Below are 14584 nucleotides of genomic sequence, written 5' to 3'. Positions count from 1 at the left end.
GGTGTACCTGAGCAAACCACAAAGGTGAGTCGTTTTCTTTTGTCTTCACCATAAAGCGAAGGTTTACATTCTTCCCAACCAACAGTTCATTCATTGGTTCCATTTCCAGTAGCCCAGTGTCATCGATGGTGTCAGCGGTGTCCACAGCCTCAAAGTCCCAGACCTTTACAGAGGAAAATGGATGATGGAGAGGAAGTCACAATCACACTGCTTTATAAAAAAAAGGCCTAGTGAAGTTCTAAAAACACATTTTGTACTCACCCTAACATATCCATCCGCTCCAATAGTGATAAGCTCGCCTTCATCCAGAACAAACTGGTTAATAGGACCATTATGGCATTGCCTACGTCCTCTTCTGCAGATCTCCACTTTGATGAGACCTCCTTCCCAAAGCAGCATGTTTCCCCATTCAGAGCCTGATATCACCTGAAAGATTAGAGGCGAGTGGGGTTGAGACCGTACCCATTGCAGTACCCTAAAAACCATTGAACTCATTGCAATTTGTTTTGATTTTCTTAGGTTTAAATTCGTTCTCCTTTAACCTGTAATCCATTTCCTAAGTATTAAATTCATAAACTTTTGTCTTTGGATAAAAATCCATCACATCTAAGTACTTACTGACATATGAGACTGTTCCTGGCTTATCTAAATTATCAAGACAAATTGACATGGCTTTGCCTATAATGGGGTAAATTAGTCTTAGTATGAAATAATCCTATTTCATTACCTACACAAAAGTACTTAGAGTTTTACCTTTCCATCTGGTAGTTCCACATATCCCTCTATATCAGTAAGTGCAGTCTTTCCAAATCTCCCAAGTTCTCCCTGAAGCTTTAAGCCAGTAAACGTGTGTGCCATTTTCCAAAATCTAGGCAGGAAGAAGGTAGACACTTGATAGTAAATTTCAATTATTTTATAATAAATTTCTAGGTGGGGGAAACCCTTTATCCAGCCTTGGTAAAAACAGGAAGATCTCACCTGATGTGTCCTGTCCCACAAGTGGTCAACTGCTCCTCATTCTCTGGGGAGAAGGTGACCTGGAAGACATCCTGGGAAAAAGCCTTCAATCTCAGCATGATCTTCTCCTGTTTCCAGTCCCAAATAGTCAACATGTAATCTGGGCTGCTCCCCACGCTGGCCAGGAGGGTCCCAGACATATTAAAGTCTACAAAGGTGTAGGCTTCTTCTGTTCCCCCTGATGAAGGAAAGATAGCCATTCATTTCTATGCATCTGGGATATAAACTCTACAAGGAGGATGCAATAAATCTGGAGTAGTTGATCACAGTAATTGTGATTTTTTTTTTATACCTCCTGTGTGAGGTATCCACAACCATTGGTCCCTCCACACATATCAGGGTCCTGGGTGTAATCCTTGACTCTGACCTCTCCTTCAGCCCACATATCCAATCACTGGCTAAATCCTGCCACCCTAACCTCCGCAACATCTCCAGAATTCGACCCTTCCTGACTATTGACACCACAAAGCAACTTATTCACTCCTTGACTATTTCCCGCCTTGACTACTGCAATTCTCTCATTAATGGCCTACCCTTAAAGTGGATGTAAAGTGGATTTTTTTTATGTCACAATGTAGAGTATACGATTTCCTATCATCTGTGCCCAGTCTTGCCACACAGACTTAATCCAGCTCTGAGCAAGCCTCTTTTATTGTTCAGTGAAAATTAACAGACTTCCAGATAAAACCCTGACAAAGTCAGAGGGGAGCTGCGGTGGCTCAACGCGATTGGCACTGCGCTGACAAGCCATTCACCTCTGCAGCTAGGGGTTCGGATCCCGGTCTCAGCTACATGTGAATTGAGTTTGGTGGTCTCAGCCCGGCTCCCGGTGGGTGTGCTATGCGAGGTAAGCCTGCGCTTAGTTTGCCCACCCCCCTCCCACGAAAAAAAAAAAAACACCACACTTACACGCACTTGAAATTGGGTTAACATGCACGCACTTTGACCACGCGGTCTCTAAAAAGAGAGGCGAAGGACTAACGGGGCTGGTTGAGCGGGCTAATCCTCTCATTCCCTTATAGGGAGTCCCTCTGCCCCGTTGGGCTTCAAAGCGGAGCAGGTAGGGCGGGCTGTGTGGGAGGACCCCCTCACACACCCACTATTGCCACCCGGGGCATGGAGAAAGGTGGCAGATTGCCTCTGGGGGAGGCCTGCCTACTCCTAACTCCTGCAGTCCGGCTCCTCTCTCGAGTACACGCACAAAATACACTTTAAAAAAATAAAAATAAAAATAAATACAAAGTCCGTTCCTCTCTCCTTGCTTTGAGTGACAGGTTATCTAGGATATCTAGCTTGGACATGTTTATCATATGTTAGATTTATCATAATATGAGGTGATCCACAGGTCATTGTATTTTACCAGGATGTGTTATGAATGGTGCTGCTAGACTAATACACCTCACTAACCGATCCGTGACTGCTGCTCCTCTCTGCCAATCCCTTCACTGGCTTCCCCTAACCCACCGTGTAAAATTCAAAATGCTAACCACAACATACAAGGCCATTCACAACTTCACCCCCATCTACATCACCAAGATCATCTGCAGATATCACCCAAATCGTAAATCGCCCAATTAGCAAAATATATACAGTATGGTTCTAATCACCCCTGAGAATCCGAAATGGTTTTAGCGATGGAAATTCATAAAGGATGATGTTTGGTTTGTGTCCTTTCTCCGCCACGGCAAAATATTTCCTGCTGGGATGGACCTGGAAGTAAAAAATCCAAGATGTCCAAGAGTAATATATGTATATAAATCTGCTACTAAATTAAAGTCCCATCTGAGGATAAAGATTTTCACATTTTTACATGCTTGCTCTTCCATATTTGTATTATTGTACTAAATATAGAGTTCTCTAGATGAGCCATTAGAGGGAGCTCTTATCAAGGGACAGCACCAGTGCTGTTGATGGGCATTTGCACTGCCAGCTCAATAGGGATGCTGGTATATTCTATATGATAATGTTGTGAGCATTTCCTTTAACTGTTTCTCAAAAAGAAAAAAAAAAACTAAATCATAAGTCTGTCTTCTATGAAATATTTTTGTTACTCTACTGGATTAAAATGATCCAAGAAAACGTACTGTGACCGCTCCGATTCCCCCGCCACTGCTGCTCCTCAGATATCGCTGTTCCTGCGTCTTCAGGGTTAGGATGATAATCACTGTACCCGCAACATACAGCAGTGTCTGGTCATCCAGTAAATGGAGGTTGGCTCTTTTGTTGCAGTCATAACCAAAAGAATGTCTGAGATATATTGAGGAAACAAATCAGAGAATCTCGTCTGCCTTTACAGGAGATCCTACATGTTCTCTACAGGAACTGATTCACCTGGAATACATCCCCCAATACTAAATAGACCCAACCTGTTCTCTACAGAAACTGATCCACCTGGAATACATCCCCCAATAGAAAATAGACCCAACCTCTTCTCTACAGGAACTGATCCACCTGGACTACATCCCCTAATAGAAAATAGACCCAACCTGTTCTCTACAGGAACTGATCCACCTGGACTACATCCCCCAATAGAAAATAGACCCAACCTCTTCTCTACAGGAACTGATCCACCTGGACTACATCCCCCAATAGAAAATAGACCCAACCTGTTCTCTACAGGAACTGATCCACCTGGACTACATCCCCCAATACTAAATAGACCCAACCTGTTCTCTACAGGAACTGATCCACCTGGACTACATCCCCCAATACTAAATAGACCCAACCTGTTCTCTACAGGAACTGATCCACCTGGACTACATCCCCCAATACTAAATAGACCCAACCTCTTCTCTACAGGAACTGATCCACCTGGACTACATCCCCCAATAGAAAATAGACCCAACCTGTTCTCTACAGGAACTGATCCACCTGGACTACATCCCCCAATACTAAATAGACCCAACCTGTTCTCTACAGGAACTGATCCACCTGGACTACATCCCCCAATACTAAATAGACCCAACCTGTTCTCTACAGGAACTGATCCACCTGGACTACATCCCCCAATACTAAATAGACCCAACCTGTTCTCTACAGGAACTGATCCACCTGGACTACATCCCCCAATACTAAATAGACCCAACCTGTTCTCTACAGGAACTGATCCACCTGGACTACATCCCCCAATACTAAATAGACCCAACCTGTTCTCTACAGGAACTGATCCACCTGGACTACATTACCCAATACTAAATAGACCCAACCTGTTCTCTACAGGAACTGATCCACCTGGACTACATCCCCCCAATAGAAAATAGACCCAACCTGTTCTCTACAGGAACTGATCCACCTGGACTACATTCCCCAGTACAAAATAGACCCTACCTGTTCTCTACAGGTAGAAAACAGGAACTGTAACAGCTGGACTACATTCCCTTATACAACTGAACCTACATGTTCTTCACCAGAAGACTACAGGAACAGATCCACTTGGACTACATCCCCTGTACAACATACCCCTATCTGTTCTCTACAGGAAGACTACAATAACTGATCCACCTTGACTACACTCCCTTACACAACAGACCCTACATATTCTCTACAGGAAGACTACAGGAACTGATCCAACTGGACTACATCCCCTGTATAACATACCCTACATTTTCTCTACAGGAAAACTACAGCAACTGATCCACCTGGACTACATGCCCTGTACAACATACGCTACATGTTCTCTACAGGAACTGATACACCTGGACTACATCCCCTGTACAACAGACCCTAAATGTTCTCTACAGCAACTGATACACCTGGGCTACATCCCCTGTACAACAGACCCTACATGTTCTCTACAGGAAAACTACAGGAACTGGTCCACCTGAACTATATTCCCTATACAAATCAGACACTATCTGTTCTCTACAGGAAGACTACAGTGACTGATTCACTTGGACTACATTCCCCTATACAACAGACCTTACATGTTCCCTACAGGAAGATTACAGGAACTGATCCACTTGGACTACATCCCCTGCAAAACTGACCCCTACCTGTTCTCTACAGAAAGACTACAGGAACTGGTCCCCCTGGTCTACATCCCCAGTACAACAGACCCCTACCTGTTCTCTACAGGAAGACAACAGGGGCTGATTCACCTGGACTACATCCCCCTATAAAACATACCTTACATGTTCTCTTCAGAAGAACTACAGGAACTGATCCACCTGAACTACATCACCCTGTACAACAGACCCTACCTGTTCTCTACAGGTAGACTACAGGAACTGATCCACCTAAACTACATCCCCTGTACAACGGAACTTACCTGTTCCTTACAGCAAAACCACAAGAACTGAACCACCTGGACTACATCCCTTGAACAACAGACCCTACATGTTCTCTGCAGGAAGACTACAGGAACTGATCCACCTGGACTACATTCCCTGTACGATAGACCCTACCTTTTCTCTACATGAAGATTATAGCAACTGATCCACCTGGACTACATCCCTCATACAACAGATCCTACATGTTCTCTACAAGAAGACTATAGGGACTGATCTACCCGGACTACATCCCCTGTACAACATACCCCACATGTTTTCTACAGGAATACTACAGGAACTGATCCACCTGGACAACATCCCCTGTACAACAGATCCTACCTGTTCTCTACAGGAAGAACAAAGAAGCTGGCCCACCCAGGGATATGTTCCTCTATACAGCAGCACTATTCTCAGGAGATGACTCACCTGGGCTATGGTCCCCTGTATAATAGATCCTACATGTTCTCCACAAGAAGAATACAGGAAGTGACCCTTGTGGGCTACGATATGTCCCCTGTACAGCAGCACTATTCTCTAAAAGAAAATACAGAAGGTGATCCACCTGAGCTATGTTTCCCTGTACAACAGATTCTGCTTGTTTTCTACAGGAAGTACAGCAGATCCTACCTGTTCTCTACAGTAGGAATTAGGAGTTGACTATGGAGAGGACTATGGTTCTCTGTACATCAGCACTATTCTTTAGGGAACACTTCTCTACAGGGAGACTACAGAAAGTGGCCCACCTGGGTTATGTTCCCCGTACAACAGACCCTACCTATTCCCTATAGTAACACTACAGGAAAGAGCCCAGCTGGGTTATGCCTCCCCATACAACAGATCCTACGTGTTCTCTACAGGAGGAATAAAGGAGTTGACTATGGAGAGGACTATGGTCTTCTGTACATCAGCACTATTCTTTAGGGAACTATTCCTCTTCTCTACAGAGAGACTATAGAAAGTGGCCCACCTTGGTTATGTTCCCCGTACAACAGACCCTACCTATTCCCTATAGTAACACTACAGGAAAGAGCCCAGCTGGGTTATGCCTCCCCATACAGCAGATCCTACCTGTTCTCTACAGTAGGAAATAGGAGTTGACTATGGAGAGGACTATGGTTCTCTGTACATCAGCACTATTCTTTAGGGAACTCTTCTCTACAGGGAGACTACAGAAAGTGGCCCACCTGGGTTATGTTCCCCGTACAACAGACCCTACCTATTCCCTATAGTAACACTACAGGAAAGAGCCCAGCTGGGTTATGCCTCCCCATACAACAGATCCTACCTGTTCTCTACAGGAGGAATAAAGGAGTTGACTATGGAGAGGACTATGGTCTTCTGTACATCAGCACTATTCTTTATGGAACTATTCCTCTTCTCTACAGAGAGACTATAGAAAGTGGCCCACCTGGGTTATGCCTCCCGTACAACAGACCCTACCTATTCCCTATAGTAACACTACAGGAAAGAACCCAGCTGGGTTATGTCTCCCCGTACAACAGACCCTACCTATTCCCTATAGTAACACTACAGGAAAGAACCCAGCTGGGTTATGCCTCCCCGTACAACAGATCCTACCTGTTCTCTACAGGAGGAATAAAGGCGTTGACTATGGAGAGGACTACGGTCTTCTGTACATCAGCATTATTTTTTAGGGAACCATTCTTCTTCTCTACAGGGAGACTACAGAAAGTGGCCCACCTGGGTTATGTTCCCTGTACAACAGACTCTACCTGTTCCCTATAGTAACACTACAGGAAAGAACCCAGATGGGTTATGCCTCCCCATACAACAGATCCTACCTATTCTCTACAGGAGGAATAAATGAGTTGACTATGGAGAAGACGATGGTCTTCTGTACATAAGCATTATTTTTTAGGGAACTATTCCTCTTCTCTACAGGGAGACTATAGAAAGTGGCCCACCTGGGTTATGTTCCCTGTACAACAGACTCTACCTGTTCCCTATAGTAACACTACCGGAAATAACCCAGCTGGGTTATGCCTTCCCGTACAACAGACCCTACCTATTGCCTATAGTAACACTACAGGAAAGAACCCAGCTGGGTTATGCCTTCCGGTACAACTGATCCTACATGTTCCCTATAGTAACACTACCGGAAATAACCCAACTGGGTTATGCCTCCTGGTACAACTAAGCCTACCTGTTCCCTACAGGAAGAACACAGGAGTTGACCCGCCTGGACTTTGTGCCTCTCTCTGTACATTAGCATTATTTTCTAGGGAACTATCCCTGTTCTCTACCATAAGATTATAGCGATTATCCACCTGGGCTATGTTCCTTTGCAGAACAGATCCTACAAGAGATGACCCACCTGGTCCATGTTTTTCTGTATAACAGATCCTACATGCTCTCATGGGAGGTGATGCTCCTGGATTATGCCCCCCTGTTCAGTCTTTATAAATAGACCCCTGTGGAATAGAAAAGACTCTTCATTCTCATAATAGAAGGATACAGAAGTTGGAGGACTCCACTTGGGATTCCTGAGTCCGGGGTGATGTACGGCTGCGAGCAGATACTCTCATAGTCATAGTAGAAGTCCTCTGGGATCTTCTCCTCTGTTTCTTCCTCCTCCTCATTTTCACCTTCTTCTTGCTTCGGTTGTTCATTGGCTAATGACTCAGGTACTTGGCCTAGGACCACAAACACAATCTTATAGCAGACCTAAGAATATACCACCTTGATTACTGTGCTAACTAACCAAAGTATTCACACCCCTCCTCCAAACTTGAATTTTAAATTATTTTTCTAAAAAGAACAAATACCCAGAAGGGTTATGGTGAGGTTGAGGGGCCCTTTGACCTCTAACCCTTTACAGCTATGTATTTATGATACTTGCTACTGTTTGCATTATTACACAAATGCTTTTATTGCATATTGATGAGCATTTTTAAAGACATGAGCTTTTCCAGGGTAAACAATTACAGTATTAAAAAAATGATATTATATATATATATATATATATATATATATATATATATATATATATATATAGTTAGAAACAATTACAGTATTAAAAAAATCATATATAGATCTATATATCTATATATATATATATATATATATATATAATTTGTTTTAATACTGTAATTGTTTCTAACTATATATATATATATATATATATATATATACATATATATATATATATATAGATATATAGATATATAAATATTTAAATATTTATATGTATGTATATATATGTATATAGATAGATTTATATGTGTGTATATATATATATATACACACATATAAATTTATAAAGATTTATATGTGTGTATATATATATATAGATATATGTATATATCTATATATATATATATATATATATATATTTATATTTATATATCTATAGATATCTATCTATCTATCTATCTATCTATCTATATATATATATATATATATATATATATAATAGGATTTTTGTACTCACCGTAAAATCCATTTCTCTGAGTTCATGGACGGACACAGCAGCCTTTGACCATAGGGTTATATCCTGAAGGAAGCGGATATAACCCTAAGGTCAAAGGCTGCTGTGTCTGTCCATGGACGGAAGAGAAATATATATATATATCTTTTTTTTTTTTTAATACTGTAATTGTTTCTAACCATTACAGTTCTAAACAGAGGCACACTGCCATTTCAGGCTTCAGTGGCACCTGCAGTCTGAAGGCTTATTTTGCAAACAAAGCCATCAGCCTGCATGTGATCACTTTTTCATAGGTGACATAGGGACCACACGCATGGGCGTCCGCTCCATAGGGCAAGGGGGGTCGTTTGCCCCCCCTGAAATTGCCAGGGAGAGCCAGGAGCAGGGCCGAACTGGCCCTGGGGATGATTTAAGTGGTGACTGCAGCATTCCCCTCTAATTAAGAGTGCCTGTCCCTCTTCTGGAATCAAATCCATTTGTCCCTCATTCCGAAAGGTTCCTTTTTTAGACCTGAAATAAATATACTGTCAATATAGTGTAGTGTTTCAGTCAAGGGAAAGAGGTGCTGTGTAATGTGAAGGGGTCCAGTGATGCAGGGTGCTGTGTAATGTGAAGGGGTCCAGTGATGCAGGGTGCTGTGTAATGTGAAGGAGTCCAGTGATGCAGGGTGCTGTGTAATGTAAAGGGGGCCAGTGATGCAGGGTGCTGTGTAATGTGAAGGGGTCCAGTGATGCAGGGTGCTGTGTAATGTAAAGGGGGCCAGTGATGCAGGGTGCTGTGTAATGTGAAGGGGTCCAGTGATGCAGGGTGCTGTGTAATGTAAAGGGGTCCAGTGATGCAGGGTGCTGTGTAATGTGAAGGGGTCCAGTGATGCAGGGTGCTGTGTAATGTAAAGGGGTCCAGTGATGCAGGGTGCTGTGTAATGTAAAGGGGCCAGAGCTGTGGGGTGCTGTGTAATGTAAAAGGGTCCAGAGGTGCAGTTGTGGAGAGGGGTACACAGTAGTGACGAAGAGATGTTGAAAGATGCAGGGGGCACAGTGGGGTGTTTTTACATTTTAACGTGGGGGGGGGGGGGGCGCTTTTTACCCCCGGTAGCGGTCGAAGAAAGGGTAAAATGCGACTGTGTATCGCTGCTGCCGAAGCGCCCCCCTCTGAAAAAATTTCAGCGGATGCCCATGACCACACGGTCGGGAATCACTCTGGTCAGAGACAAAAGGGTCTAACAGGTAGCACTCTGGCACTCAAAATGTGAAGGTTCCCTCAGCATTGGCAATCACGCTGGGGAATGTTTATCTACAGGCTGCGGGTAGGAAGGGCTTATTGGTTTCTGTGCATTTGCAATTTATTCCAAAGGGTCGGATTAATATACAAATGAGGACCATCTGAGACGGGGGGGACTCTGAGGCTGGTGGTGACTAGGCCCTCACGCACAAGAAATACAACAGGTGGGAATTATAAAAATGGGTTTTATTTTTGAGAATGCTGCACATTGGAGACCTACAAAGTAAGGGAATCCCGTTCCCATCAGACCAGACATAATGATAGAGTAGACTCCCAGGAGGTGAGCCGGGGTCTGCAGGTTTGTAGTGCAGACCCTTCCAAGTCAAGAATAAATTATCAATATGTAAGTTTACCTTCTGCTTCCTCATCGGGATTCTGCGGTGCCGTTTCTGCTGTCTGATCTTCATCACTTCTAGCTTCAGCTGCTGCAATTTCCCCTGAAGTGACTCCCTCCTTCTCTGTATCCACAACCATACCTTCAACCACACTGCCATCTGCTGGTAGGATAGCAAAAGGCATGTCTGAATTATATTTCTTTACTATTTTCAAGTACTTGATCTATAGTAGTGATTAATAATAATAATACATAGAAATGTTATACTTTTTCTAAAAACTGATGTTCTAATGTTTTGAAAGGAACATTGAACAATATATCTTATTTTAGTTCTTCCAAATTCTTTAGCACTGCCCAGAGAACACTGAGACATTCACACAGTCTCTGCACCAGAGGAGCTTACACTCTAATGTCCCACCATAGTCGCACACACTTTATTATACATTGCTATAGCTCTGACATATACCGCAGTGCTGTACAGAGAACATGCAGCCGGTCACATCAGTCTCTGCGCCAGAGGAGCTTACACTCTAATGTCCCCACTACAGTCACATACTATTATTATTATTCATTTATATAGCTCTGACATATACTGTAGTGCTGTACAAAGAAAATTGAGCCAGTCATAAAAGTCTCTGTACCAAAAAAAAATTCAATATTTTTTACTTTTTGCTATAATAAATATCAACCCAAAAATATATATTAAAAAATAAAATTTCCTCAGTTTAGGCCGATACGTATTCTTCTACATATGTTTTGGGGAAAAAAAATCGCAATAAGCATTTATTGATTGGTTTGCGCAAAAGTTATAACGTCTACAAAATAGGGGATAGATTTATGGCATTTTTATTATTAATTGTATTAGTAATGGCGGCGATCTGCGATTTTTATCGTGACTGCGACTTTGCGGCAGACACATCGGACACTTTTGATGCTATTTTGGGACCATTGTCATTTATACAGCGATCAGTGCTATAAATAGCCACTGATTAGTGTGTAAATGTCACTGGCAGGGGGCGATCAAGGGGTTAAGTGTGTTCCCTCAGTGTGTTCTAACTGTAGGGGGGGTGGGTTCAGGAGATCCCAGTCATGTTACCAGGCAAAACAGGGAAATGCCCCGTTCTGCCTCTACGTTTCCCGATCGCGGCCCACCGGCGGACATCGAGCCCGCTAGCCATCGATGACGGAGGGACATACGGTTGCGCCCATTTGCACAGCCGTGCCATTCTGCCAACATACATCGTCGTGCAGCGGTCGGCAAGCGGTTAAAGGGAGGGGGTGTCCCTTCTCTCCAATAAGCTCGGCAGAGTGTAACCTCAGCTCCCCCCTCCCCCTTTTTTTCTGAACTATCAAATAAGCTTTATAAATTCAGCACTTTGAACAGCTGTAGAGAAGAGAAGACTGCAGATAAACAGCTACAACATATGTAGGAGGATTGATTTCATCTCTGTGTATCACCTGAGAATAGTCCCTTCACTGGGTATATGTAAGGGTTTACAACCACTTAAAGCATGCCAGTTCACATCGAGGTTTCATCTGCCATGGGGAAAATAGTGATTGAATGGAAAATCCATATTGGTTGGCAACTTTGAATAGAGCAGACTCATCCAGGGAGTTTTGGCCGGGGTCATTGAGAGGCCCACAAATGCACAAACGTTCCCCAATCTGACCATAAATGGCAGGATCTGGAGAAGGTCCTCTTATTAACCAGCCAGGATGGATTTTTTACAAAGGCAGATCAAACCTCAGTGTGAACCGGCATGTTTAAAGAAAGCTCTTTGTTGGATTGATCATGTACCTACAGGCACCTTTAGGCTGCAGATGCCTCTGTCAAGTAGTACTGTGGGGTCTTTTGGCATCATATAAATTGAAAAGTACTACAAGCCACTGAATGCTTCACACACAACAAAATAAAAGTAAAATAAAGACCCACCTGCTGAGCTTTTCAGGTTTTGGTCCGGCTGGGTCTCCTGAGGTTCTCCAATAGTTCCTTCTACAGCAGGTTGCTCAGTTCCTCCTCCCTCCTCTGGTGGCTCCTGCATAGTTTCAGTCCCTGAGCCAGTGTCTGCTTCAGTTTGCTGGATCTCCTGATCTTCTCCAATAGTTCCTTCCACTGCAGGTTGCTCGGTTCCTCCTCCGACCTCTGGTGGCTCCTCCATAGTTTCAGTCCCGGAGCCAGTGTCTGCTTCATTACCCTGGATCTCCTGATCTTCTCCAATAGTTCCTCCCATGGTAAGTTGATCGGTTCCCCCTTTATCACCCAGTGTCTCCTCCACAGTTTTAATCCCTGAGCCAGTGTCTGCTTCCTTACGCTGGATCTCTTGATCTTCTCCAACAGTTCCTTCCACAACAGGTTGCTCGGTTCCTCCTCCCTCTTCTGGAGGCTCCTCCATAGTTTCAGTCCCTGACCCAGCGTCTGCTTCATTACCCTGGATCTCCTGATCTTCTCCAATAGTTGCCCCCATTGCAGGTTGCTCTGTTCCTCCTTCATCGCCCATCACAGTTTGGATCCCTGAGCCAGTGTCTGCTTGAATTTGCTGGATCTCCTGATCTTCTCCAATAGTTCCTTCCACAACATGCTGCTCGGTTCCTCCTCCCTCCTCTGGTGGCTCCTCCATAGTTTTAGTCCCGGAGCCAGTGTCTGCTTCAGTATGCTGGATCTCCTGATCTTCTCCAATGGTTCCTCCCATAGTAGGTTCCTCAGATCCCCCTTCATCACCCAGTGGCTCCTCCACGGTTTCAATACCAGAGCCAGTGTCTGCTTCCTTATGCTGGATCTCCTGGTCTTCTCCAATAGTTCCTTCCACAGCAGACTGCTCGGTTCCTCCTTCCTCCCCTGGCAGCTCCTCCTCAATCCCTAATCCAGTGTCTTGTTTATTACCAACATTAAGGTTATCGGACGTCTGCTCCACCCCTACCTCAGTTTTGTCAGCCAACTTGGGCTCATGCATGGTACCTGATCCTTCATCTTCACCTGCAGACCCCTTGGCGACTGCCTCTTCTGCCCCCCGACCTTCTTTGTCTCCCCCGTCTGTAACCTCAGTAGTAGAATAATTAGGGTTGTGTTCATCTTGTAAATCTTCTTTGCTGCTTTCCAAAATTTCAACATCAGCTTTTTCCCTTTGGAGTTGGTCAGACTCAACATCTACAGTAATAAAAGTAGATAATGTGGTTACTGAACAAACATATATAGCTAGATTCAGGTACATTTGCTTAACTTTGCGGCGGCGTAGCTTAAGGAATTTAAGCTACGCCGCCGTAAGTTAGCTAGGCAAGTACATGATTCACAATGTACTTACCAGCTAAGTTACGGCGGCGTAGCCTAAATCTGCAGGCGTAAGGGCGCCTAATTCAAATGTGTTTGAGGGGGGCGTGTTTTATGTTAATGGAGCTTGACCTTACGTTTTTTTCACTTTTTGTGCGAACTGCACATGCGCCGGGCGCCTACATTTCCCAGTGTGCATTGCGGCTAAGTACGCCGCACGGCCTATTGATTTCGACGTGGACGTAAACTACGTAAATCCCGATTCACGGACGACTTACGCAAACGACGTAAAAAAATCGAATTTCGACGCGGGAACGGCGGCCATACTTAACATTACTATTCCATGTAGGGCTAAGCTCTAACTTTAGGCGGCCTAACTCTAACGTAAACGGCGTAAAAGTACTGCGTCGGCCAGGCGTACGTTCGTGAATCGGCGTATCTACTCATTTACATATTCTACGCCAACTGCAGTGGAAGCGCCACCTAGCGGCCATCCGAAATATTGCAATCTAAGATAGGACGGCGCAAGCCGTCCTATCTTAGATATGTTTAAGCGTATCTCTGTTTGAGCATACACTTAAACATAAGTCGGCTTAGATTCTGAGTTAGGTCGGCTTATCTACTGAAAAGCCGGCCTAACTCTTACTGAATCTACCTAATACAGTATAAGTAATAATAAATAACTTCAGTTATTGCTTTAATTCTCGTTTAACGTATGATTAACCTTGTTTTTCCAATTTTTGCACAATCAAGTATTACTACTAGACTGGATATACGCTGTATTGCAAAAAAAAAAAAAATGTTTTTAATGCCTGTTTATATCTATTTAATAGAAAAGAATGTTCACATTCGTTCCTGACGTAGCCAAATGACGAAACGTGTAGAACGTTAAGTGCTGAACATCTGTATGGAGATTATTGCTTTTATGTAATATTCTTTATTTTCTTTTTGATTTTTGTATGTATAAAAAA

At 43.6% G+C, this 14584-nt stretch overlaps 1 protein-coding gene across 1 annotated transcript in view; it reads right to left on the bottom strand.

Moving 5' to 3' along the window:
* The window catches only part of CFAP44 (cilia and flagella associated protein 44), a 92635-nt gene that overhangs the window by 72923 nt on the left and 5128 nt on the right, over positions 1–14584 (bottom strand). Inside the window, exons 3-11 of the mRNA XM_040339128.1 lie at positions 12282–13493; positions 10368–10511; positions 7762–7939; positions 3102–3264; positions 2625–2727; positions 979–1195; positions 754–868; positions 262–426; positions 8–163 (exon numbers count right to left, since the gene is read on the bottom strand). Coding sequence (XP_040195062.1) covers positions 8–163; positions 262–426; positions 754–868; positions 979–1195; positions 2625–2727; positions 3102–3264; positions 7762–7939; positions 10368–10511; positions 12282–13493 — 2453 coding nt within the window. The remainder of the gene's footprint in view (positions 1–7; positions 164–261; positions 427–753; positions 869–978; positions 1196–2624; positions 2728–3101; positions 3265–7761; positions 7940–10367; positions 10512–12281; positions 13494–14584) is intronic.

The sequence above is a fragment of the Rana temporaria genome, chromosome 2 (assembly GCF_905171775.1).
Source record: "Rana temporaria chromosome 2, aRanTem1.1, whole genome shotgun sequence".
Taxonomy (NCBI): Eukaryota; Metazoa; Chordata; class Amphibia; order Anura; family Ranidae; genus Rana; species Rana temporaria.
This window is presented reverse-complemented; position numbering and strand designations above follow the sequence as displayed.